The 27,307-nt window shown below is 34.8% G+C and overlaps 3 protein-coding genes across 3 annotated transcripts; 1 reads left to right on the top strand and 2 right to left on the bottom strand.

The window, feature by feature from the left end:
• Positions 1-26: 26 nt before the first annotated feature.
• Positions 27-7,098, bottom strand: LOC100636869 (AP-4 complex subunit mu-like). Its single transcript, XM_019995231.1, has 11 exons — positions 6,979-7,098; positions 6,822-6,916; positions 6,626-6,732; positions 6,457-6,553; positions 5,239-5,397; positions 4,973-5,105; positions 4,074-4,237; positions 3,694-3,788; positions 3,010-3,108; positions 768-885; positions 27-371 (listed from the first exon to the last, which is right to left on the bottom strand). The coding sequence occupies exons 1-11, from the start codon at positions 7,034-7,036 to the stop codon at positions 177-179; spliced, it is 1,320 nt and encodes a 439-aa protein (XP_019850790.1). The 5' UTR covers positions 7,037-7,098; the 3' UTR covers positions 27-176.
• An 89-nt stretch (positions 7,099-7,187) lies between these two features.
• On the top strand, positions 7,188-19,575 carry LOC100636745 (bifunctional glutamate/proline--tRNA ligase). The gene is made up of 33 exons (XM_019995229.1): positions 7,188-7,290; positions 7,344-7,428; positions 7,570-7,672; positions 7,811-7,967; positions 8,108-8,229; positions 8,914-9,023; positions 9,217-9,343; positions 10,031-10,121; positions 10,835-10,936; positions 11,324-11,495; positions 11,605-11,729; positions 11,784-11,892; positions 12,660-12,804; positions 12,967-13,074; positions 13,268-13,404; positions 13,748-13,805; positions 14,292-14,444; positions 14,581-14,808; positions 14,930-15,139; positions 15,204-15,444; positions 15,538-15,574; positions 15,665-15,810; positions 17,045-17,233; positions 17,282-17,361; positions 17,687-17,788; positions 17,834-17,989; positions 18,038-18,115; positions 18,167-18,292; positions 18,355-18,528; positions 18,636-18,799; positions 18,844-18,922; positions 19,091-19,155; positions 19,210-19,575. The coding sequence occupies exons 1-33, from the start codon at positions 7,236-7,238 to the stop codon at positions 19,364-19,366; spliced, it is 4,191 nt and encodes a 1,396-aa protein (XP_019850788.1). The 5' UTR covers positions 7,188-7,235; the 3' UTR covers positions 19,367-19,575.
• A 3,389-nt stretch (positions 19,576-22,964) lies between these two features.
• LOC100635858 (ras guanyl-releasing protein 3-like) lies at positions 22,965-27,307 on the bottom strand. Its single transcript, XM_003385734.3, has 11 exons — positions 27,115-27,307; positions 26,884-27,000; positions 26,707-26,810; positions 26,519-26,651; positions 26,268-26,372; positions 24,811-24,957; positions 24,470-24,585; positions 24,095-24,230; positions 23,677-23,788; positions 23,338-23,438; positions 22,965-23,219 (listed from the first exon to the last, which is right to left on the bottom strand). Exons 1-11 carry the CDS (start codon positions 27,253-27,255, stop codon positions 23,049-23,051), a joined length of 1,383 nt encoding a protein of 460 aa, XP_003385782.2. The 5' UTR covers positions 27,256-27,307; the 3' UTR covers positions 22,965-23,048.

Genomic DNA, 27,307 nt, shown 5'->3' with positions numbered 1-27,307 from the left:
CCATCTCCAGTCATTTCATATTTTCATATTTTTAATAATAAATTCTATTACAGTATTATAAACAGAATCAAAAACAAAACGAAGGCACAAATGTAAAATTTTAACCTTAAAAGAAACTAAAATGAATAAAACAGCTAATAATAATAATAATAATAACAATGATGATAATACAATGATCATACCCTAAACACATAAGAGTCACTGTGAGTTATGTACCTAACCCAGCGATACGGAGACACAGGACGCCCTTTCTCAAATATCCTCAGAAACCTGATCTGGAGTCCAGAGCATATGTACATGGGTATCTCAAACTCCATGCTCACTGAATTTACCTCCTTCTTGGTTGCTTTGGTAACCTCACTCAGATTGAGCTGAGTGAATAAATAAACAAAGGAAGAGACGTCATCATACATGTATGTTACATGCTGCCCCAGGGCTTGTCACGTATGAGTACACTTAACCTCTACTGTTGTACCTTTACTATTGTACATCTACATGCACCACAAATACTTGTAAATGACAGCATTTTACATAGCAATATGGAATAGGCTATAGTACACATACATGAATAAGAATAGGCTATAGTACACGTACATAAATATGGAATAGGTTATAGTACATGTATATGTGTATCATTTGTAATACAATTACACAAGGAGCCGTTAAACTGAATGTAAATTATTCTATCATATAAAGCTTCTGAATACACAATCCTCATGTCCATTCTCCCATGACTCATCATAACACAAGTGAAGCTATCAGCTTACCTTCATTACTAGCTGCTCTTCATTCCCTCCTTCAAGTTTCTTCAGTTTCCAAATGTACATCTTGTCAGGTTCGCGGTATTCAGTGCTGCTCCCAGCACCCAATGGCTCACTAGACACACTGGAATGACAGAGAATAGGCATAATATATTGACACGTGTTTGATATTTTACACAAAGCATGCTAACATTGCTTAGTGAACTAAACAGCACTGGAATGATAAAGAATAGACACATTAATGACATATGCTTGATATTTTACACAAAGCATGCTAACATTGCTTAGTGAGCTAAACAGCATGCTTCATAAACTGAAGACACACTGGAATGATAAAGAATAGACATATTAATGACATATGCTTGATATTTTACACAAAGCATGCTAACATTGCTTAGTGAGCTAAACAGCATGCTTCATAAACTGAAGACACACTGGAATGATAAAGAATAGACATATTAATGACATATGCTTGATATTTTACACAAAGCATGCTAACATTGCTTAGTGAGCTAAACAGCATGCTTCATGAACTGACAAGCACTATAATACAGTACATGGCATTTGGAGCAGTTTTAAAAATTCATAAAAAATCCCAACTTGATCGAAATCAACTCAAATTTTCTGCACAACATAAGAAGACATATATGTATCAGAAAAAATTATAAAAATGGAAAATTCTCTCTGAACCATTTTTGACACTATGCCGAAATCCTGTGGGCACCCTGATTGTAAATTTGATAAAAGGATTATTTCTTTAGCAAATCAAATTCAACAACATAAATAAATACTAAAATGTACACATACCACAATACCACATACGTGCATGCACGTTCATGTACATGTACATACCAATATCTCAATAAGTTCATGTACAGTATAATGTTAATGTCAATATAATGTTAGAGTAAGATTGACATACACTTCAAGTCCTCTAATAGCACACACACTGTACATGTAATACATTCATAGTAAAGCCTACAACCACAGGAATGAACAAGGTCTCAATACCAGACTCCTGATAACATGCACAGTACATTTACATGTACATATATAGCAAGGCTACAAAAGTCGTAGCAGCCATGAATCCTACTAAGTAACGCCACTGCGTTACTAACAATAATAATATCCACTAGATGCTGTCTGGTCTTAGAGGCTACACTACCATTAGGTACATGTGAGTCTACACCACATTCCTATCACTATATGACTTTGATCAAGTTTCAGGCCTAAAGCCACAATAAACTACTGTAGTATTAATAAAAACTGTTATTCCTATCATTAAGAATAGTAATGTACAGTCTACATGATTGTATAGTATACGTGTAGTTATCACAATTATGTTCCCCCACTGTCAAACATATTACTATTACATGAGAAACAATAATGTATTGAGCATTCCCTTGCTCCTATAGCATTAAATAATAATTCCAGAGAGGTCCCAGGTTCACAAGCACTGACAGGAAGCAATTACAAAACCAGATGCTAGCAATTACAAATTATTAATAACACAATAATGACACTCAGAGACTCCTACACCCCACATTACACCAAGCACAGTCATGCAGACATCACACCATATGTACATGCTAAAATAACAGTAACCATACCTTTTAACATACTCATTACAGTAGTATAGCTAGAACAATTGAAAAATTCTTTGCATACGTATATTTCTATATGGCACAGGCACATCCACACTGCAATAATGCAAAGGAACTACATGTACATGTACATGTACATGCATATGTGTGTACATAGAGTACTACATGCACTTAAGAAAGAATGAGTAGTACAAGTGTCCATGGAATTTACAGTCCATTAAAACACCGACAATTAACCCTGTCAAACATAATAATGCTCCCCAGATGTTGAGTCCGGTATGTGCATGTGTGTGTGCTCTGATGATTGTGTGTGTGTGTGTGTGTGTGTGTGTGTGTGTGTGTGTGCATTGAATGGAGTGCATGGATCATTAGTGAACAAATGAGACATGATGAAAAGAGGAAGAGAGAGAGAGAGAGAGGGAGGGGGAGGGAAGGGAAGAGGGGGAGATTTGGAGGAGGGAGGAGGAGTAATAGGGAATGAAATGTGAAAGGAGTGAATAACATGGTTCACCAACAACTGTACATCGTACATACATTAAAGGAATAGGATTCCATTATCAACTATACACATGTACATTGTACACGCACCTGTAGCATTATCATCATTCTTATTATGTGCAATGTAGAGTAATATGTCACTGTACCTGATAGTTGTCTTAGGTACTGGTATCCGAACTACAATATTGGTCCCTGAGGACTTGACTGGCATCTCACATTTTATTCTAACAGTAATACGAAGACTCCTATACATTGAGAGGGAGAGGGAAGGGGAGAGAGAAAGAACATAGAGGAAACAAAAAAAGAAGATAATGAGAAAGTGAAGGAAAAAAATAACAAATTAATGAAAGTAATAAAAGAGGAATGTGGTGGAGAATGAGAGGAGTGGGGGATAGAAATACAAGAAAGATGAAAGTACAAGAGGAAAGATTAAGATGAGGAGAGTGACAGAGTTCACCACCACAAGACATTCATTCAATACTTGTAGTTATATTACATCTTATACATGTATGTGCATGCAATGTATGATATCATCATTATACATGTACATGTACACAGCTAGTACATGTCTCCGTTAAGTAAGGAGGAAGGAAGCATTAAAATAGTCATTGTATACACACCATGTATGCACTAATACATGTTACATCAGAATCGTGTGTACATGTACATATAAAGTAATTAAAATGAAATAAATTAATCGTATTAGACATACATATGTACATGTATATGTATAATAATATACTTCAAAATTACACACACACACACACACACACACACACACACAGAGAATATTATTAAATCTACATTAATACGTGTACACTTATACCAACCTTGGAAACTGTCCATCTTCAATGTTAGTGAATATCCTGAATGGTATTGGATTCAGAATGTCACTAGCAGCCACACGATACTTCATAACAGTGAACTAGTTCAGAGAATAACAAACAATGATACATATAGCAGCTGTCATCATATGCCATCTACTCTTTGACTATAAAACCATTGTAACTGTAGTCTTTATCATAATATACATGAACTATAGTTGCATGATACATGTACATGTACATAGTACAAAATGTATATATGTACCTAGTACAAAATGTATATATGTACCTAATTCATTATTCTCCCTCCCTCCTTCCCTCCCTCCCTCCCCTCCCTCCCTCCCTCCCTCTCTCTCTCTCTCCCTCTCTCTCTCTCTGTCTCTTACTTCTCCATCTTGTGCTCCTATTGAAAGGTTTCTGTCTCTATCAAAGTCTGTCAGGTTTGCCTTTTCGTGAAATGAACAATCCTCCAGGACGACGGATCCTGTTCCTCGTACCATCCTCTCCTCCCGTCCTATCACCAGGTCAGTGTTCAGACCTAAATGTACCTCTGGTGTGTACATGTACATGTACATGTGTATGTAAGTGTGTGTGTGTGTATGTAAGTGTGCGTGTGTGTGTGTATGTAAGTGTGTGTGTGTGTGTGTGTGTGTGTGTATGTAAGTGTGTGTGTGTGTGTGTGTGTGTGTGTGTTCAAGTGTTTTTGTGTGTTAAATGTTTGTGTAATTTTGTGCAAAAATAAAACAATAAAAAATAAACACTGATCAAAGTATTGTTGTGTGATTATTTACAGCATTTTAATATCTTTATTGACTAAAATCAAAATGTAATGCTCAGTACTTTACACGTTGTAACTGCTTAGTAATTATCAGTTAAAATTCCTTAAATTTTCTTGCAATGCAATGAATGCATATACATGCATGTACAACACATGTTTCATTAATGATGAAAAGTGTGTTCCTATGAATGTACTACAAAAAGGTTTATAGTTGTACAATCAACTTAAGTAACATCATTATAAGACCAATGACACATGTACTAAGAATTCAGGATTGATATACCGTCTGTCTGGCCATTACTTAATTTTGCTAGATTACAAATTCACAAAAATTAAATCACGCATAATAATTACACGCCACATTCAATAATACATATTCTTATTACAATTACATGTAAATCCTGAACAATTTTCTAAAACTTTAATTTTCTAAAGCATAAATATCCAGATACACAATATACATATACTTATCAAAACTACATGTACATGTACATGTATATAGCTAACCTGCGTTTCCCCCAAGGAAGCTCCTCATCACCAGTGATCCATCAATATGTGACCTCAGTGTGTGTCCGTTTGATGCTACCAGTACTGTTAGCCGCTCCAAAAGGTCAACAAATATCTCATACTTCTGATCTTTCTATAAAGAAAAAAGAGAAATAATAAAGAAATACATGTAGACTAAGAGATACATGTACTTTTACATGTACATGTACATGTGTAAAAAGGAAGGGAGAGAGAGAGTGTTTTAATAAAGTTAATGTTTAGTATACCATTGAGTCCAGTGATACTGCTATTGGTTTATTAGCAGCTGTTGATGGTAATGTACGCTTTGTACCACTGGAGTCTGAGCCAACAACCACACCCACTGGCTGATTAGAAACGTATGACTTTAAAATCTCAGTATTAGTTTGCTGAGGATAACCAAAATCCTGTGAGAAAAAGGAGGGGGAGAGAGAGGGAAGGAAGGAGAGAGGGAGAGACAAAAGTGAAAAGCAGGAACAGGATAATTATGAGGTGTGACTTGGAATAGCAGCATCAAAAGGAGCGAAGGGTTTGTTTGTAATAATTTGGAACTTGTTTATCATAACAAGGTCACAGACAATGGAACATAAAAGAGACTAACAATTAATAAAACAATTAATACAAACCACACAAGGTACTCATGCAAAGCAAGCACACACTCAAATTATGAAATAAATAAATACACAAAACAAACATGTACAGAGTCTATCATGTACATGTAAGAGCATAATTATCAAGACACAGTCTAATATAGTCTAAAGGCCTTTTCACACTGGCACAGTTTTCAAAGCGCTTTGATGCGCTTTGTTGATACAGTTGAAATAATGCGCATTGATTGTGTTCACACTAGCAGCTGAATCATGTATCATTTGTGTTCTTGTTGCCATTGGTTTACATTGATTGAAGCGCATCACTTCACATCAATCCACCTCTGGAGGTGAAGTGAGAGTGATGCGCATCAATGCGCATTAATTGAAAACCACTCTAGTGTGAACACGATTAATGCGCATCAATGCGCATTACTTTGGCCAGTGTGAAAAGGCCTTTATGTATTATAAAATGAATCAGACATACATGTGTATATTTGTATAAAAATAGTCTAATGTGGTATCATAATGTATTATAAAATGGAAATTTATTCGTGTAGTTAGCAGTTGCCATAGCAGATCCTGTATATACTTTTGAATACATAAACACAGACTGTTCTACTTAAAAAGTAATCACAACAATCAATAATGTCACTAGTGTCTCAAAAGAGAATAAAGAAGAGATAAGAGTACACAATATGTCTGAGAATGCATGTACACTGCTCCTAAATTAAATATCGAGATTTCTCACTAAAAGTTTAAACGCAAGTGTAGTCTAGCAGAATAGACCTAATATTATTAGTTTAAAATCATGTAATAATTATCCACTCTTGGAAACATGTTCTTAATGTATGTCCCAGTACATGTAAAATTACTTACTAAAACTTCATCCAATAATTCATATACTAATATAAAATTAAGACGTAGAGACTCTTCATTAAGCACTCCACAATAATCCTTGCACAACTGGGCCACTCTGTGTATAAGAAAACAAGCCATCAGTCATTATCATACTCTTCAATATAATAAACTAATAATCCTTTCTTACCTTCCAAGGACTTCTAATGCACAGGCAGGGGCCACGTTGAATTTAGTCACGCCCACAAAATAAAGATTATTCCTTCGTACGTACAGGAAATGAGTCTTGTCTTGATTCTGTGATACAATGAAATGAAATGGTCGTTTAAAAACCACAAATAAATCATAATCAAAAAGTATTTATTAATTTAGTGCCGTACACATACAATGGCCGGCGGGGGATACGCTCCATTTTCCTCTTTCCATTTCTTGATGTACTTGAAGAATATGTCAGGAGTGTCCTTGTCAACATCACCTCTATCTATTAGGGAAGGAGAGAGAGGCACACATTAATTAATGGGAGGTGCCTATTCTGTTCATTACAGTCTCTGAAGACGAGTATGTCTCCTCTGCTAGACAATACAAACAACTGAGAAAACATGGCTTGAAAGATCAGGGACCTATTCAGTGGTAGCCATTTTAAAAGGGGGAGGGGATAAGGTGGGGCTAATTAAGGCGGGAACGTGGGCGCGGTTTAAGTTTAATTTTACTAGTTTGGCTTTTCCGTTTTTCTCCGTCTTTTATTTCTCCCACGTGTTGCCTGATCAAAGTGATCATCAATTCTCATCTGTTCTGACGCAATGGCGACTTCTTCAAGGGCAACTCTGAATGTCAATTCTTCTCCTCTTAGCTTGAGTGAGCTATTGATATTTATTTAATTTATGTCCACAATCACTTTTTATAAATAGTTCCACTGGTGACTGCTGAACTCGTTAAAGACACTGTTAACATTGATATTTCTATTGGACAAAATATTTCATTCACACAGGAAGAGTAAGGAAATATTAATCACTTACCTGTATAATTAATATTTGATGCATTATTCTTAATTATTGTAATGTACATGTACATACGTCATACATGCATGTATAATATACTAAAATATTTTAATAAAATTGTGTTTCTATTGATTAGTGGTTCTACAGTGTCAGGGGCCCTCGCTTCAGCGAGACACTTGTGTCGTTTGGCAGGGAAAGGGTGTCAGCTGTACGGTGGGAATAACTTGCAAAAAGCTGAAGTAAGAGAGAAAGAGAGAGGAGGGCTGTGGTTTCGTGACTTACCATATTTAATCTATGTAACAATAAAACAGACTATACAGTGGTTGATGTTAGTCACAATTATGATAGACATTCTTTTTCTTATTGTTGTCTGGCAGGTTGATCACTGGCTGGAGTATAGCGTCAGATCAATGTCAGCATCGTGTGATTCCAAATCAGTTATGAGTCATCTTGATACGGTTTTAGCTCCTAGAGTATTTCTGGTTGGATATTCTCTCTCCCTTGCTGACATTGCCATATTTGCTGCTCTTAGAGGTCAATCACATTGGAAAATGCATAATATTAATGATATTTTTCTTTCATCAATTATTATTTTATCAATTACATATATTTATTAATATTCTTATTATTATTATATTATTATTATTGTTATTATTTAACATTATTATTACCAGGTATTCTTGGTGGTGATTCTCCTAATGGTCAGAATCTAAACAGATGGTATCAGTTCTTAACTGAGAATGATGCAATAAAGAATGTCCTTGCAACATATTCAATCCAAACAATTGAGACGACTGTGAGTTGTAGTACATTTTATATTTAATTAGTACAAGTATTTCTACTACTAACATAATATGTTGTTCTCTCACGGTTTGTAGTAACAAAAATTCTTTTTTATGTACAATACATGTACAATGTATTTGTGTATACTGTACCTTTGTGTACTTTATAATGGGAACTTATGGTATCACTTAATATTGGTAGTTTCATGATTATAGTGTATACTGGTGGTTTTTATATTTGTGAACCATATGTCACTGATGAGCCAGGGTTTCCCACAAAACATGCTAACTGAGCTAAACATTGCACTTTAAAGTAGACAAGCAGGTACATAGTATTCGGAGCAGCTTTAAACATTCTCAAAAAAATCCAAATTTGATCAGTCAGCTCAAACTTTCTATGCAACATAAATAGGTGTAAATGTATTAGAAAGAAATTATTTAAATGATGGGTTCTCTCCTAGCAATTTTTTGAGGGGATTTTCTTGGCCCTGTACAGGGTCTTTCAATCCACTGACAATTAAGAAGCACTGTATCTAAATCCTGTGGGAAACTCTGTGATGAGTGCTCCAAAAAATGTTTTGGTCATTTACTAGAATAAAACTGTTGCTTTATACAGCAACTCATTTTACTTTAATTTACTATTTTGGATGTGTTTATGTAATACACAGTAGTACATTGTACCTCCATTATTGTTTCAGGATGGTCCCGGGGTGGTTAAAGGTATTCAGTCTGATGTTGGTAAGTTTGTTGAACTGCCAGGAGCTGCAAAAGGAAAGGTTGTCACTCGCTTCCCACCAGAAGCATCAGGGTAAGCATGCAGCAACATATCCTTACATTATAAATGGATAGTCTAGATTTAACTTTTTATACATACATGTACGCTGTAGATGCATATGTATATTTAATGCTCTTTATTTTTGTGCAAATGTATACCTTAATGGTCGTTTATCTACCCCCTTTTAAATCTTCCCCCTCCCCTCTTCTTTTTCTATCTCATACAGGTATCTTCATATTGGTCATGCTAAGGCAGCATTGCTCAATCAGTATTACCAGCTGCTCTTTGAGGGTAAGTTCATCATGAGGTTTGATGACACTAATCCAGAAAAGGAGAAAGTTGACTTTGAGAAGGTACAGTACGTGATGGAATGTACACATAATTATTATTCAATCCAGGGAGCTATTATAAGTATTTTCTTTGATCTTCATGTGTGATACTGTTTTGAGTAGTTCCTGACTTCCTGTAGTATGTATTAAGATTGTATGCTTTTATTTCTCTCATTAAGGAGACATTCATACTAAATACTCAATCTATTTGTTAGTTATGCCTACATATATGATGATAATTGTTTCTCTGTTATATTTTGGTTGTTTATTTATTGCCTGGTTGAAAGATGTGTCTTTGCGTGACTTTTAAAGAGTCCTCTAATTGTTTCTTTCCTTTGAAGAACTATAGTGTATTTTATAAGTTTTTAATCGTCCTTTAACATTGAGATTGTTTTGTTATTTTTCACATGATACACCTGCTAATGACATTGGGATGCAACCGCAATTACTTACGACATGTACTTGTACAATTGTACATGTACGTACATGTACAATTGATGTTATATACATGTACATGTATGCATACTAGATTGACCGACTTTAGTAATTTAGTATCATTTTATTTTATGCTACATGTATATAACTATAAGAATATAGTTTTTGTCACAATAAAATTAATGTTATTTTGGTCAGTTTTATCTACAGTACATTATTGTCTGTGTACATGTACAACAATACGGTATATATTGATATTTTTTGTTTCTTCTTTAGGTCATTCTTGATGACGTGGCTATGCTTAACATCAAACCGGACATATTCAGTTACACTTCTGACTACTTTGACAAATACCTGGAATATGCTGGTATGCTACATACTGCATATCCACACACAGTCTCACGCACACACACACACACACACACACACACACACACACATCTTTATCCATACTTTTATAATTTGACATTGTTATACTGTAATTTGTTAATCCATGCAGTTGTAACTATTGTTGAAGTAGGAGAATTGAAAAGGGATGAGATGTACATGTACTGTTAATGGGGGTTAGAATACAGTAGCAGGATTGTTAAGGTTTCTGGTGTTACAGTTTTTGAATTTGAGGGAAGGCTATACAGCTGCTGGCCATAATATTATGACTGAAACTGGCAGTCATGCAGTAGTTTGCTGTTTCTAGTAATTGTTGATTGATTATTTAATTTGTTATGCGGTTAGAACCACTATCAATCCATATTATACTGTGCCTGCATGTACGTGTATAATAATACTGTAAAGTGTAAAATCTTCCTCACTATCACAATGTTCCTCATTCCCATAGAATACAGTGTATCTTCTATATATTAATTGCTATAGTGATTGATGGTTGATGTGTTTATATTGCGGTTTGACAATTTTTGTCTTTAATGGCAGCTCAAGTTACAAGTGTATCATCTGCTCCATGTTTATTGGCATACATGTACATGTACATGTGTAATACATTATAACTTAAATGACTTGAGATACATATATACATGTACATGTACATTATTACACTGTTCATGTATGATTGTTCTTTCTGTGTAGACACGTTGATAAGAGACGGCAAAGCTTATGTTGACAACACTCCGGGTGAAGTCATGAAGCAGGAAAGGGAGAGCAGGACACCTTCAAAGTGTAGGGACAGATGTAAGCTAGTTTGAGACATGTTGCAACATGTATTTAATATCTTTGATTCTTTGTACTACATGTATGTAGCATTTGAGTACATACAATGTACATGCATATGTACAGTACATGCATATGCATAGATGTTTTTTAGGATATACAGTGGAACCTCTGATAATGAAACTTCTCTTTAACAAAAATCTCAATGCAATGAAAAAATTTTAATGCACCAATTTCATTTCCTATTACTTAAAAAAACTTCTCTTTAATTAAAACTCCCATGTAATGAAAAAAAATTGTTGTCCCAAAAGTTTTGTTATTCGGAAGTTCCACTGTATATTGATTAAATTATGTACTTATTGTGCTTAACATGCAATATATCAATGTTCATGTTTTTGCTTGTTGTAGCTGTTCAAGATAATCTCAATATGTGGGAGGAGATGAAGGCTGGGTCTGAAGCTGGTCTCCAGTGTTGCTTACGTGCTAAGATTGACTATGCCTCTGATAATGGCTGCATGAGAGACCCAGTACTGTACAGGTGTAAGCTGGAACCACACCCACGAACCAAAACTAAATACAAGTGAGTCATACAGCATCTAATTCATTGTATATACATGTATTTTTTTTCATTCCTTTTTCTTTCCTTTTTTTCTTCCTCCTCTCTCTCCCTCCCCTTCTCTTCCCTATAGAGTGTATCCTACATATGATTTTGCTTGTCCATTGGTTGACAGTATTGAAGGTGTTACTCATGCCCTGAGGACTACTGAGTATCATGACAGGGACCCACAGTATTTCTGGATACTTGATGCTTTAGGTCAGTCATTCCCAGCTCCTATTACCATTATTAAACTGTTCTTGGTTTCTACAGGTTTAAGGAAGCCATACATATACGAGTACAGTCGTCTTAATCTCCAGAACACTGTACTCTCCAAGCGTAAGCTGACTTGGTTTGTTAATGAAGGGATCGTTAGTGGATGGTAAGTACATGCACATGTACATATACTCTCTAAATGTACACAGTGCTTGTAATACATGTATTTTTGTGTAAAAGGCCCAATTTCATGTTTGTCTATGCAATTGTGCATGTTCACAGGTTTGCTAATGTAATTAATCATGCAGATATATACATGTACATGTATGTACATGTGCATTGTAATCTAGCTGAATTCACTTGTATTTTGATTAATGCAATGAATTTGTCAGATGTACATTATTTTGCTTATGAACTATTTGTTATATTGAAGATTACTATATTTGTAAATTAAACCTTTTATTATTATTATTATTATTATTATTATTATTATTATTATTATTATTATTATTTATTCATTTTTAACGACCTGGGGGCGAAGCCCCCAGGTCGTTCCTATAATTGAATTCACTGTCACGCTATGTATATATATATATATATATTTATTTGTATGTCCACACTTACATTTCTTCTATACATGTTGTATTGGAGAAATAACAAGCCTTAGCAACCACCCGCCCACGCTCCTTTACGTGAGTGGGTGTGGTCACGGCAAGCAAAATGGCGGCTTACACATGGGACAAAGTTAAGAGCTTTCTAACAGCAAGAGAGCATAGAGATACTGTCTTAAGACTTTTCTAGAAGCATTATAAGGTAGAGAGAACCTCTATAAGTCTTAATAATGACCAAGTTGTACTTGCAAGGTGGTGAAATCAATTATAGGAATATTTTTTACCCTGTTACGCTTGTTTAAATGTATTTTTGTGTCTGTAGGGATGATCCAAGGTTCCCAACAGTGCGTGGTGTATTGAGGAGAGGAATGACTGTAGAGGGTCTGAAATTATTCATAGCAGCTCAGGGGTCATCCCGTGCTGTCACTATGATGGACTGGAATAAGATATGGGCTTTTAATAGAAAAGTATGTAACAACAGAAATAAGACCTTTAAATTGTACACATGTATTTAAGTACATGTGTACTATTTTAAGGGCAGTGCATACATGTACGTGAATTAGTTTGATTTTTACTTTTTTTTACTTATTTAATCTCCTTATTCTCCCCCCTCTCTCTCTCATTACAAGGTTATTGATCCCATCTCTCCTCGATATACTGCACTTACTGACACTGTTCCGTTACTGATACCTGAAGTTAAAGATGAAACTAGTAAAATGGTTCCTAAGCATCCCAAGGTCAGTACTGCATGTGATAACAAACAAGCATTATAAAGCATGCATGTGTATGTATATTTTTTAAATATATGTATGTGTTTTTTATGAACGTGCATGTACAATTACATATGTACTGTATGTACGACATGCATACATGAACATATACACTATATACTACAGTATTAATTAATACATTTTTGCTCTTATATTATAGGATCCCAGTGTTGGTGAGAAGGAGGTCTGGTATTCAGGTGAAGTATTGATAGAAAGAGTTGATGCTGAGACAATTAAAGTTGGCGATGTTGTTACCTTGATTAACTGGGGAAATGTTGTCATTACTAAGATAAATAAGTAAGTCCATACTTTGTATTTGATAAGCAGATTATTAATTTTATTATGATACATGTTATGTTGTGTAGAAAGTAAATTTGGATTTTTTATGAATTTTTAAATTTGCTCAAAATTTGGGCCAAATTTTACCAAAATTAAAAAGCAGAGAATTCTTAATTTTTATGCATCTACATATAAAGTTTGAACAGATTCCAATCGTTGCTTTAAAATTAGGCCATGCAATGACCATGGGTCTGCTATGACTTTGTGTGGGTTGACTGTTGAGTAGTTTATTAATAAATACATTGTAAAAAATGAAAGATTGAGTGTAAATGTAAAATTATATTCTACTTTAATTATACAGTGACTCTTCAACTGGTGCTCTTCAGTCAGTGGAAGCTAAATTAAACCTTGAGAATCAGGTTAGCTTCTCAATTTTTATACATATAGTCATGCATGTCATGTTTTTTAACGACCTGGGGGCGTTGCACTATCTGTATATATATATTTGTATGTCCACACTTACATTTCTTCTATACATGTTGTATTGGAGAAATAACAAGCCTTAGCAACCAACCGCCCACGCTCCTTTACGTAAGTGAGTGTGGCCACAGAAAACAAAATGGCGGCTTACACACGGGACAAAGTTATGAGCTTTCTAACAGCCAGAGAACATAGAGATACTGTCTAAAGACTTCTCTAGAAGCATTTGCAGGTAGAGAGAACCTCTATAAGTCTTAATAAGTGCCCAGCTATGCATGCAAGGTGGTGAAATCAATTATAGGAATTATTTTTACACTGTTACGCTTGTTTATCACTTTATTTCTATTTTCATTAGTTTAGTACATGATGTACTTTTCTCTATAATTAGTATCTTTATTTACACATTGTACATGTATTTATGACAGAATTATAAAAACACTGCTAAACTGACTTGGCTTGCAAAGACAAAGAGTGCTTCATTTGTTCCAACTGTCTGCGTTCATTTTGATCACATCATCACTAAACCAGTACTCAAACCTGAAGACAATTTCAAGGACTATGTCAATTACAATTCAAAAGTAATTTATATTGTATGCATCAATTGCTTCAATTTTTTATCTTTATTCTATTTTTTCTTAATTTAATTTAATCGACTTACATGTACCTCTATTTCTGCTCTCTCTTTTTTTCTTCTCCCCCCCTCTCTCTCCTCAGGTTGAAATGGATGCTATTGGTGATCCTTGTTTAAAGGACCTGAAGAAAGGTGACATTATTCAAATCCAAAGGAAAGGTTTCTATATATGTGACGAGCCTCATCGACCAACCTCAGTCCATTCCTTCCAGTCTTCACCCTGCATACTGTTCCTGATACCTGATGGACACAGTAAAACTATGAATGTGCCTCTAGTGGGTGGGGCTTCTGATAAACCACACCCACCACAGGTATGTTGTAATAATTTAACATAATAAGTGAACAGTAGTGATTTGTCGAATGACATCAAATCAAATGCAAGTGGTCTTTCAAAAATTGACTTGATAAATTTCTTTATTTTTTCATTATTAGAAGAATAAAGCTGATGGTCCTACTGAACCTGAGCAACCAGCCAAGAAGAAGCCAATTGATCCAAGCCCTCCCACCAGTACACCTGCTGCTACTGCTAGTACAACTACTGGTGGTGCTACTGGAGGAGGAGCTACTGCTGAGGAATTATTGGAAAAGATAAAGGAACAAGGAGAAACAGTGAGAGGTTTGAAATCAAGCAAAGCAGACAAAGTAATGAGAGAAGTCTCTTTTGGGGAATTATACTTTTATCTTTTTAATTTTTATTTATTTATAGGCAGAGATAGACAGTGCAGTTGGTGTATTATTAAAGTTGAAGTCAGATTATAAAGAACTGACTGGTGAAGCTCCTCCTGGGGCAGCTCCATCTAGTGGAGGCAAGAAGAAAGACAAGAAACAAGAGAAAACAACTGGCACTGCTGCTACTGGAGGAGGAGGAGGAGGAAAGAAAGAAGGAAAGAAAGACAAAGGCAGTAAAGGCAGTGGTGACAGCAGTAAACCAGCTAAAGATGAACAAAGTAATTGAGAGGGAGATAGAAATATTGAGTGATGTACTGTACATTAATTCCTCCAGTATTTCATTGTTCTTTTTTATTCTCTGTTATATGCAGCTGCTTCTGATGCACAAGGACCTAAGAAGGAAACACTGTATGTTATCCTTAAAAACTTGCTAAATGTATTTGTACATGTACATATAACCACACTAGTGTCAATGTTACTTTTTTGATGCATTAATAGATTGGGTGTGAATGCTAAAAAGGAGGAGTCCCTGAGTGATTGGTACAGTCAGGTTATCACTAAAGCTGAGATGATTGAGTATTATGATGTCAGTGGTTGTTACATATTGAGACCTGTTGCTTACAGCATATGGGAGAAAGTGAAAGGTAAGACAAAAACAATTACACAAAACAAGATTGAAGTAGTGGTCATTATTTTTATTTATTTTAGTGCAGATATACATGTACATGTACATGTATTTACATGTATAGCAGGCTTTCCCACTAAGCATGCTAAGTGTGCTAAAAGCAGCTTCATGGGCAAATTAAAAATTTATAAAAATTCCAATTTTGATCGGAATCAGTTCAAACTTTGTACACAACATAAGAACATGTATATGCATCAGATGAAATTGTAAAAATGAAGAATTCTCTCCTTGTCAATTTTGTTGAAATTTGGCCCAAGACCCTGTACTATAGTACAGGGACTTTGGCTCGATTTTGGAGCAAGTTAAAAATTCATTAAAAAATTTAATTTTGATCGGAATCAGCTCAAACTTTCTACACAACATAAGAACATGTATATGCATCAGATGAAATTGTAAAAATGAAGGATTCTCTCCTTGTCGATTTTGGTGAAATTTGGCCCGAGACCCTGTACTATAGTACAGGGACTTTGGCTCAATTTTGGAGCCACTTAAAAAATTCATAAAAAATTCAATTTTGATTGGAATCAGCTCAAACTTTCTACACAACATACCTTTAGCCTACTATTATTTGCGTCTACTAATTTTAGCGAAATCAGCAAAAGCCATGTTTAGCGTTACTAATTTTAGCGTTTTTAACCAAATTAACTATAAATAATAACCATTATAATGAATAATAATTATTTTGGCGTCTATTTAATTTAGCAATTTAAAGCTCTCTCGCTAATATCGCTAAATTTAGTAGACGCTAAAAATAGTAGGCTTAAGGTAAGAACATGTATATGCATCAGATGAAATTGTAAAAATGAAGGATGCTCTCCTTGTCAATTTTGGTGAAATTCGGCCCGAGACCCTGTACTATAGTACAGGGACTTTGGCTCAATTTTGGAGCAACTTTAAAAATTCATGAAAAATTCAATTTTGATCAGAATCAACTCAAACTTCTCCCCAATATTACATAACTGTATGTGTAAAAAATATATTAAAATGGAGGCAAAATACCCTGTACTACATGTACATGTATATAATAAGGCTGAGCACTTTGCCAAGATTCCTTGGGAAGCCCTGTGTATAAGCATATACTGTACATTAACTACATGTATATTAAATAGCAATTAAGCATAATACTCTACATTACTTACATAATACTCTACATTACTTACATGTATTTAATGTATTAAATTTTGTATTGTTAGACTTCTTTGATGCTGAGATAAAGAAGCTTGGTGTTGAAAACTGTTATTTCCCAATGTTTGTCTCTGGATCAGCTCTACAAAAAGAAAAGGATCACATTGCTGATTTTGCCCCCGAGGTTGCCTGGGTAACCAAATCCGGCCAATCAGAATTAGCTGAGCCGATAGCTATCAGACCTACATCAGAGACAGGTTAGATTGGGTGGGTGTGGTCAATGATGTCCTTATATTATTTTATAGTGATGTATCCATCATATGCCAAGTGGGTTCAATCACACAGGGACCTCCCACTCAAACTCAACCAATGGTGCAATGTTGTAGTAAGTTTTAATGTTTTTTTTTTCAGTTTTAAAATGTATTTGCGTATAGCCACAAAATTTTGAGGCAACATACTCGCAAATTGGGCCAAAAGTTTTTTGCAAATTAACTTTCATGATTAATGTTCTTTGAAGCCACACTTAAGAGAGCCATGTTATGTTCATTACATGTGACGTGATTATAGGTTGAGACGGATAATTTTACAGAATTAACTTTTGTTGGTACGGAAAATCTGCAAAAAAAAGCAAAAATTATGCCCTTGAAATTAAGTGGCTATACTGTAAATTGTACGGTATATTATTTTTTTCATTTTGTTTTTTCTTACAGCGTTGGGAGTTCAAGCATCCTCAGCCATTCCTACGTACAAGAGAGTTCCTCTGGCAAGAGGGACACACAGCACACGCTACTAAAGCTGAAGCTGAGAAAGAGGTCAGCCTTTAATCACATGACAATCACATGCACTCACACTCACAGGTACTGGATATTCTAACGTTATATCAAAGAGTGTATGAAGAGCTATTGGCTGTTCCTGTTATTCCTGGCTGGAAGACAGAGAAGGAAAAGTTTGCAGGTGGAGATTATACTACCACTGTTGAAGGATTTGTAGCAGCCAGTGGTAGAGGAATACAGGTGAACTGATGATATAACAATGGACTAATGACTGGTCCTTCTTTATAGGCTGCTACTTCTCATCATTTGGGTCAGAACTTTTCTAAAATGTTTGATATTAAGTTTGAAAATCCTAACCAAGAAGAAGTATGTAACCGTTTAATATTATGCGTGAATGATTGATATTTTTAATTATAGGGAGATGATCATTGTTTTGCATATCAGAATTCCTGGGGTATTACTACACGCAGTATTGGTATAATGGTAATGGTTCATGGTGACAATAGAGGACTGATACTGCCACCCAATGTGGCCAATATACAGGTATATAGTATGGATAATATTGTAATTTTGTGATCATTTTTTGTTCACATGCACATATATAGGTGATTGTTGTTCCTTGTGGTATAACAGCAACAGTTGATGATACCAAAAGAAATGAATTAACTAAATATTGTGAATCATTGATCAGCTCATTGACTGAGGCTGGGATTAGAGCTAAAGGAGACTTTAGATACAATTATTCTCCTGGTTGGAAGTTCAATAACTGGGAATTGAAGGTATATAACACATAAGTACAAAAATTCTGTTTTTTAATACAATTTAAGGACTCAATGCATGTAGTAAAGTGGTTTAATGTCTGATCGACTTAATTTTAATTTTTTAGGGTGTTCCAATGCGTATAGAAGTTGGCCCACGTGAAGTTACTAATAAGAATATTGTTATTGTTCCTCGTGATACTACTGGAGTAAAGGAACCATGCAGTATATCTGCTGCCACAGAAACTGTACAGAAGAAATTGAAAGAGATTCAAGAGAGACTTTATGCAAAGTATGTCATGGAATGAGAGGCTATAGTATAATGTATGTTAACAGGGCTAAGGCTGAAATGGATGAGCACATTGCTGTACTTGATAACTGGGATGAGTTCTGTAGCAGTTTAGACAAGAAAATGGTAAGTTCTACAGCATTCATTTCAGTCATGTACTTGTTATAAAAATGCATGGGTATTAGTCATGCATTAAGTCAGAAACTCTACAGACTGCCATTATGAGCCTAGTATTTTACTTATGCATAGTTCTAAAACTGAGCCTCTTCAAAGTACTCTTATTATATTTATTAGATAATAATGTCCCCTTATTGTGGTGAGGTATCATGTGAGGATCAAATTAAAAAAATGAGTACCAGGTACAGTGTATGATCATCATGTGACATGATCTCATGTGATTGCTCCTTATATAGGGAAGAGGCTATAGAGCCAGGGGCACCTGCTATGGGAGCTAAAGCTCTTTGTATTCCTTTCAAGCAACCAAAGGAGCTATCCAGTGATGCTGGCTGTGTGCGTAGAGGATGTGATAATAAAGCAAAATACTATACACTTTTTGGACGTAGCTACTAAAATTTTAATACTTTTGATGAATTTTGTGGTGTACAATATTAAACTAAATGTGTTGTATGCATTGTTTCTTTTTTTCAAAAGTAAATACCACAAGAACTGAGTTTAATAGATTTAATTCACACTATATATTATATTTCTTTTCTCCACAATTATCTTTCCTTTGAATGGATTCCTGATTGATTCAGATATTAATGATCCCATTTTAATAAGATTTATTGCTCTATCTTTAATTTTTTTGTGGAACTCTGGCTTTTCATCATCATTGATTAATCTTGTATGCTTATCCTGGTTTTTCTTGTTATCAGTGACATCATGTTGAGAAGTATTTTGCTGATGGCTGGTTTGTCCTTCAATTTTTTCTTCGTTGCTTGTCTTACATTTAGTAGCAGAACGTAACTCAACCACTTGCTGATGACCATTTTTGTTAGCTGCCATAAGTTCTGATCTGCCATCAGTCTTTTCATTAAGGAGTAACTCAACTACTTGTTGATGACCATTTGCACTAGCTATCATGAGTGCTGTCCAGCCATTATTGTTTTGAATGGTAGGATCAGCATTTTCATTAAGGAGTAACTCAATCACTTGTTGATGACCATTTGCACTAGCTGCCATGAGTGCTGTTGCGCCATTATTTTTTTGAATGTTAGGATCAGCCTTTTCATTAAGGAGCAACTCAACCACTTGTTGATGACCTTTTCTACTAGCAAACATGAGTGCTGTCCAGCCATCATTGTGTTGAATGTTAGGATCAGTCCTTTCATTAAGGAGTAACTCAACAACTTGTTGATGACCATTTTGACTAGCTGCTATGAGTGCTGTCCAGCCATCATTGTCTTGAATGTTAGGATCAGCCTTTTCCCTAAGGAGTAATTCAACCACTTGTTGATAACCATCATCACAAGCTAGCAGGAGTGCTGTTCTGCCATCATTATCTTGAATGTTAGGATCAACCTTTTCATTAAGGAGTAACTCAACCACTTGTTGATGACCATTTTTACTAGCAAACATGAGTGCTGTCCAGCCATCATTGTGTTGAATATTAGGATCAGCCTTTTTATTAAGAAGTAACTCAACCACTTGTTGATGACCTTTTTTACTAGCTAACATGAGTGCTGTCCAGCCATTATTGTCTTGAATGTTAGGATCAGCCTTTTCATTAAGGAGTAACTCAACCACTTGTTGATAACCATCATCACAAGCTAGCAGGAGTGCTGTTCTGCCATCATTGTCTTGAACGTTAGGATCAGCCTTTTCATTAAGGAGTAATTCAACCACTTGTTGATGACCATTTTGACTAGCTAACATGAGTGCTGTCCAGCCATCATTGTGTTGAATGTTAGGATCAGCCTTTTCATTAAGGAGTAACTCAACCACTTGTTGATGACCATTTAGATTAGCTAACATGAGTGCTGTCCAGCCATCATTGTCTTGAATGTTAGGAACAGCCTTTTCATTAAGGAGTAACTCAACCACTTGTTGATGACCATTTTGACTAGCTAAATTGAGTGCTGTTGCACCATTATTCTTTTGAATGGTAGGATCAGCTTTTTCTTTAAGGAGTAGCTCAACCACTTGTTGATGACCATTTTGACTAGCTAATATGAGTGCTGTCCAGCCATCATTATCTTGAGTGTTTGGGTTGATCTCCTTTTGAAGGAATTCTAAAACTATTTCAATAAATCCCTTTTGAGCAGCTAGTATAAATCCTCTTTTGTACAAATTGTTGGAATACTTGTTAATAAGTATTTCTATAATGCTGTCATTATGACTTTTGTGAAAATGCAATGTGATCAGTATATTTTCCATGCTTTTAGTAATTATGGCATCACTACAAAATTCTATTTTGAGAATAAATTCTATTACTTCAGCTTGTTTTGCTTGTGCTGCCTCTAACAAAGCAGTATCAAAGTTAAAGGATTTATCACTAGTACTCTGAAGAATAGTTACACCATTAATGCATAACTCATAGACTCCAATGTATTTCATGAATGCTAACTTTTCTCTGTTAAGTAAAATAAGGTCTTCTATTTCTTTTGGTGATTCAGTCATGAAGTATGTAATGTGAACTGAAGAACATGTGATGCTTATTGCTTTGGTCAGAGCCAAGCGATCACATGTAGGAAAGAAGCATTTGATGAGAGTACGTAGCTTATGAAGCTGCAACTCTCTCCATACATTTTGAAGGCGTATGTGTGCTTTGGGTGCATCAGCTAAGTTGTGTATGTGAGGACTAAAAATTTCTTGTAAGAATTCCTTGAGGTCTTCAACTGATTTGGACTCACGAAATTTTTCTGCAGCTTTTGAATGATCCAGAAATTCTTGTGATAAAGTTGGCGTTGTAAATTCTGTAGCAATAGTCTCAAGAACATCACAATCTAAAAAGTCATAATACTTGTTTAGCTTATTAATGAGCTCAGTAGTGTCGCTGGAGGTCTTCAACTCATCCAATGGTAGGTAAGTATACCCAGCATCATTTAAGTGCTCAATGATACATGATACACTAGTATCTTTCAACTCTTCTTTAAGATGTTTTAATAATTTAGCAAATGAACTATTTAACGACGAGACAGCATGCTTTATCTCTTCCTCACTTGTCCTTGAAACCCTGAAAGTTTGTAATCCTAAAATTGTATATCATAAATAATTATATTTGTTATGGTTTATTGTTACTTTCATCACATTGCTTGTTGATATCTTTCCAATCAGAAGTTAAACTATCAACTGCATCTTTAGCAGGCCCACCATCACATGAAAGACACTCCAAGAATGTTTCATAACGTTCAATTACTTGTGAAACGTCTGATAGTAAACTCATTCCTGCTTTAAGTTCACTGACTATTTTGTGATATGTTGGGGATTTTTTGACTGATTCTGTGATCAGACTTTTGGAGTAAAGCTTGGAACTGATGTCATCAATACAATACTCAGTGGCTTTTTCTATATCTGCAAAATGCTTTAAAAGAGATTCATCTATTTTTGAACGAACTGTAAAAATAAACATCATAATAAAGTTTAGGCCAATCATTATATTGTTACCTTGTTCCACAGTGATAGGTCCAGGATTAAGTTCAACATCTCCTGATAAAAGGAGGAGGAGCATAAAGTACAACAGTAAGTAGACAGCATATGAAACTGTATCACACAACAGCATTCCTTTATAAATAAGCATGGTTTCTTTAGTAGAGACCTCAGCAGTAGGATTAGGAGTAGAATCAGATCCAGTACTACTAGCAGAATAAGCAGTAGTAATATGAGTAACAGCAGCAGCTAAGTCAGCAGTAATATTAACAGTAGGGATATCAGCAGGTTTAATAGCAGAAGCAGCTTTAAAAGTTTCATTTATTGATTCCATCAAACTTTCACCATCAATACCAGTTGCAGGAGTCAATAAACGAAGTCTGGAGGAGTTCCAGTGACCAATAGCGGCTCTCCATTGAGTTACATCAATCATGGCTACCTTTCAGTATTAAGGGTGGGGCTCATCTCAAAGGGCGTGGCTTATTATAGATTAGGTGTAAACATTTCATTTACTCTAATATTTATGGTGTAAACATGTAAAAGCTTACAAATTAAATTTCCTTAGAGCAAAAGTATTATTAATAATAATCATGATCAAAGCAACAACAATTAATGATAACTTTTAAAAATACACACACACAATTAATAGTGAATAGTCAGAAGGTTAGACAGGAGTATCCATTTGTGGTTGTAGTGTGTTCATTTGTTCCAATATGAATCCAATAGTGTGCTGACGTATAGTGGCAATGTATCCATTCAATTGCTGTATCTTAGCATTAGCCTCTGCCAGTTTACCAAGGAGCTCAGAATTCTCTGCTGATAGTGCATCTCTTGCCTAGTAAAGAATCAAACAGTGCAATAATGAATATATGTACAGTGAGTTGTACATGTACATGTAGAGTGAGTGGTACATGTACATATGTAGTTATAAGTGTCTAGTGGTGTGTTCTTACTGATTCAGCTCTCCTCAGTCTTTCCTTCAGTGACAGTTCATCATTCACATCATACTCACCATTACTGGTTGAGGCTACTGCAGTATAACGCCTTGCACGCTCTATCAATACAAATAACAATCAATTCCACAATACATTATTATTATTATTATTATTATTATTATTATTATTATTATTATTATTATTATTATTATTATTATTATTATTATTATTATTATTATTATTATTATTATTATTATTATTATTATTATTATTATTATTATTATTATTATTATTATTATTATTATTATTATTATTATTATTATTATTATTATTATTATTATTATTATTATTGGTTACTTTTCTTCTCGGTGTGTTTGCTGCAATCAACAACAACATAGTCTTTACAGTGTTTGTGACAACTGATACCACAATCCTTACAACGAACACCTTGACGGACTATACCTTTTAACTGGAGAGAGAGAGAGAGAGAGGAGGGGAAAAAGAAAGTGACACACAAAAATAAGAATCCTTCATCATTTAAAATTATTAGGGCAATATCAGTAAACTTCTACAAACATGTAAAAGTATTTAAAATTATTTCGATAAAAATGACTTAAAACTTCTCAAGAACATGTACATGTCATGTGTACATGTATGTGATCATCAAAAAAAGTAATCTACAAGCCATTTTTTACCTACACATAACTGATTCTAATCAAAATTGTTTTTTAAGAATTTTTTAAGTTGCTCTAAATTTGACAAAAGACTGACTCACCACTCCTTTGCAGTGCTGGCAGTATTGTGTACCAATGAACGTGTGCTCTACAAAATTGTGTTTGAAACTCTCTCTCAGTGAAGTATTGGCACTAAGAAAATAATCCATCATCTCATCTCTACTGATAACACCATCTCTAACAATAGAAACAGAAACAAATAAACTCATTTATCATTAACAGTATAACTGTAATATGCACTCACAGACACAAGAGAAGCTAAAATAATTAGATATACATTGGCTAAATATTAGTACTAGAGTTTAAAAAAGTGAGCTATTTTGATTTCCATCAGTTTAAGCTTGTGGTTGCATGATTACAATGTACAGTGTACATGTATATACATGTAAGTAATACCAAGAGTGTATAATACTTACTTGTCTCTGTCTAGTACTGAGAATGACTCAATGAATGGAAAGTTTGATGAAATGGACTGGAACTCATCAATGCTAATATAACCTGAGGAGTCTCTGTCATATACTCTGAATACAGACTATAGGGAGAGGAAGAGGAATGAAGGAAAAGAGAAAAACTAATCTCATGGTAAGTTATACAGCATGAAGACATCAATACATGGCATGCATAGAAGAATTGAGGATCTTGTCATACTAAAGGGATCATTTTGGTGTGAGACATTTTAGCAAAATATAATATGGATTGAGAGTATCTTCCATCCTGTGGTAGTTACAGTGTACATGTACATGAATTATTAGCTTACATCAACCATCTTTGCCACATGCTTCTTGACTGCATCTGCATCCAACTGTGGCATGTTCCCTTGGGCCCAGTCGGCAAACTTTGGGAGCTTACTCTCCTTCCTTGTAGGACTACCACCTTTACCATCAGCTACAGGAGGCTCACGAATCTGAGGGAGAGAGAGAGGGGGGAGGAATGGGTGAAAGAAAAGGAACAGGTGAGAGAGAAATAGAAAATGAGTAAAATTTTAATAATAGAAGAAGAATAGATAGCAAAACAATGAGTAAGACTTGCTACATATACATGTATAGTAAACATGCCATCACTACCATGTATTTTTGTGGTTATAGATTGCACATGAACAACAACACAATTCTTACTAGTAGCAAAGCATGTAAAATCTTAGGAATTTTTAAATGTAATTTAGTGAAATGGTCATACATTGCATCATTGAGCATACATGAACATGATTCAATTGGAATCAATCAGAAATCAAGAGTGACAGAGAGTATTGCTGGATCACCAGGTAATGGAACTGGTTCTACCTGGTTGATTTCTATGATTTTTTTCAATTTGGCTCAATATTATGTGTTGGAAACAGCTCAGACTTTTTACAAAAAATAAGGACATTAAAGTATATCAGAAAACGTAATAAAAATTAAGAGTAATTTTGGAGTCATTTTTTGGAAAAAAAACATGGGCTATAGCCTTGGGTATTTTTCAAAATTTGTCTCGTTTTTAAAAATTCTCATAACTCAAAAAATATTTTTCGGAAACAGCTTAAACTTTCCACATAGCATAAGGACATCAATATACATCAGAAAATGTAATAAAAATTGGAGGTGATTTCGGAGCCATTTTTTGGAAAAAACCATGGGCTATAGCCTTGGGTACTTTTCAGAAAATGGCTCAATTTTTAAAATGCTCATAACTCGAAAATTATTTGTAGGAAATAGCTCAAACTTTCTACATAGCATAAGGACATCAATATACATCAGAAAATGTAATAAAAATTGGGGGTGATTTCGGAGCCATTTTTTGGAAAAAACCATGGGCTATAGCCTTGGGGTATTTTTCAAAATTTGTCTTGTTTTTAAAAATTCTCATAACTCAAAAAATATTTTTCGGAAACACCTCAAACTTTCTACATAGCATAAGGACATCAATATGTATCAGAAAATGTAATAAAAAGTGGAGGTGATTTCGGAGCCATTTTTTGGAAAAAACCATGGGCTATAGCCTTGGGTATTTTTCAGAAAATGGTTCAATTTTTAAAATGCTCATAACTCAAAAATTATTTGTCGGAAACAGCTCAAAGTTTCTACATAGCATAAGGACATCAATATATGTGTACATCAGAAAATATAATAAAAATTGAGGGGTGATTTTGTAACATGGACTATCGTTCAGAAATTGGTCCCTTTAAAAATGGCTGATTCTTTAATGCTTGTTATTATTATTATTATTATCATACATTACCATTGATAGTTCATCCAGTGCATCGTCAGTCATTTCACTTTGAGTAATGGCTGCCCTGAACACACTTATCCTCTCAGTATCAGGAGTAAGAGCAGGAGCAGTCACCTAAACACACAAACACATTATAAACAATTATATTAAACATGTACTAGTAATAATGTATGTACATATACCATAATTATAATACAGGGATATCACACATTACATATGTACATTGTACATGTAACGAAATAAAAGGACCTCTCCTTTACCTGATACTGGTGTAACCTTGACAACTGTTGCCATAGTTTCCTGTACTTAGACATGCTTATCAGTCCAGCAGATTTGTCACTGTAGTCTTTAGACTGACCATTGACAGCCACAAGATCCTTCAATAGGATGCCCCTACATACAGTACATGTATATACACTAATAATGGTGGACAGTGATTAGTTCTTACAGTGCTGGCTGCTGGAATTCATCTGCTGAGAGATCTTGAAGCTGCTTGCGATAGGTTGAGTAATTAAAATCCATTGAAAAAAAATTAGTCCATTTCTCTAACTCCTAATGGAGAAAGAGTAGAGGATACTGAATAATGTTCTCCTTTCTCTCCCTCCCTCCCTGTCTCTCTCCTTACATCTTTCTTGTTCTTGTCCACTTTGCTCCAGGTCTGTTGGAGTCTCTTTACTGAGAAATGATTGAGGCCTCCAACAACAGCCAGCATAGCATTATAACCATGGAGCTCATGAAGATACTGGAGAAAAAAAAGAAGAAGAATAAAGAGAGAAAATAGATGAGTAAACAAGAGTGACAAACTGACAATTATAGTACACAGTATCATACATGTACATGTACATGCATGTTATACCTTTGTAGCGTCAATGAATTTCTCAATTATATCAGCTCTTTTGAGTATAGTGTATTCCCTGAGTATGTTACAGACTACCCATGTGGTGATACCATTGAACAATCTGATGCACTCCTCAATACGAGGAGTATCCTCAGTCATCCTAGCACACTGGGCATATATACAGAACTCACGAAGCTACAGGAGAGAGAGA

This window comes from Amphimedon queenslandica, unplaced genomic scaffold (assembly GCF_000090795.2).
Source record: "Amphimedon queenslandica unplaced genomic scaffold, v1.1 AMPQUscaffold_13450, whole genome shotgun sequence".
In the NCBI taxonomy this organism is placed as follows: domain Eukaryota; kingdom Metazoa; phylum Porifera; class Demospongiae; order Haplosclerida; family Niphatidae; genus Amphimedon; species Amphimedon queenslandica.
This window is presented reverse-complemented; position numbering and strand designations above follow the sequence as displayed.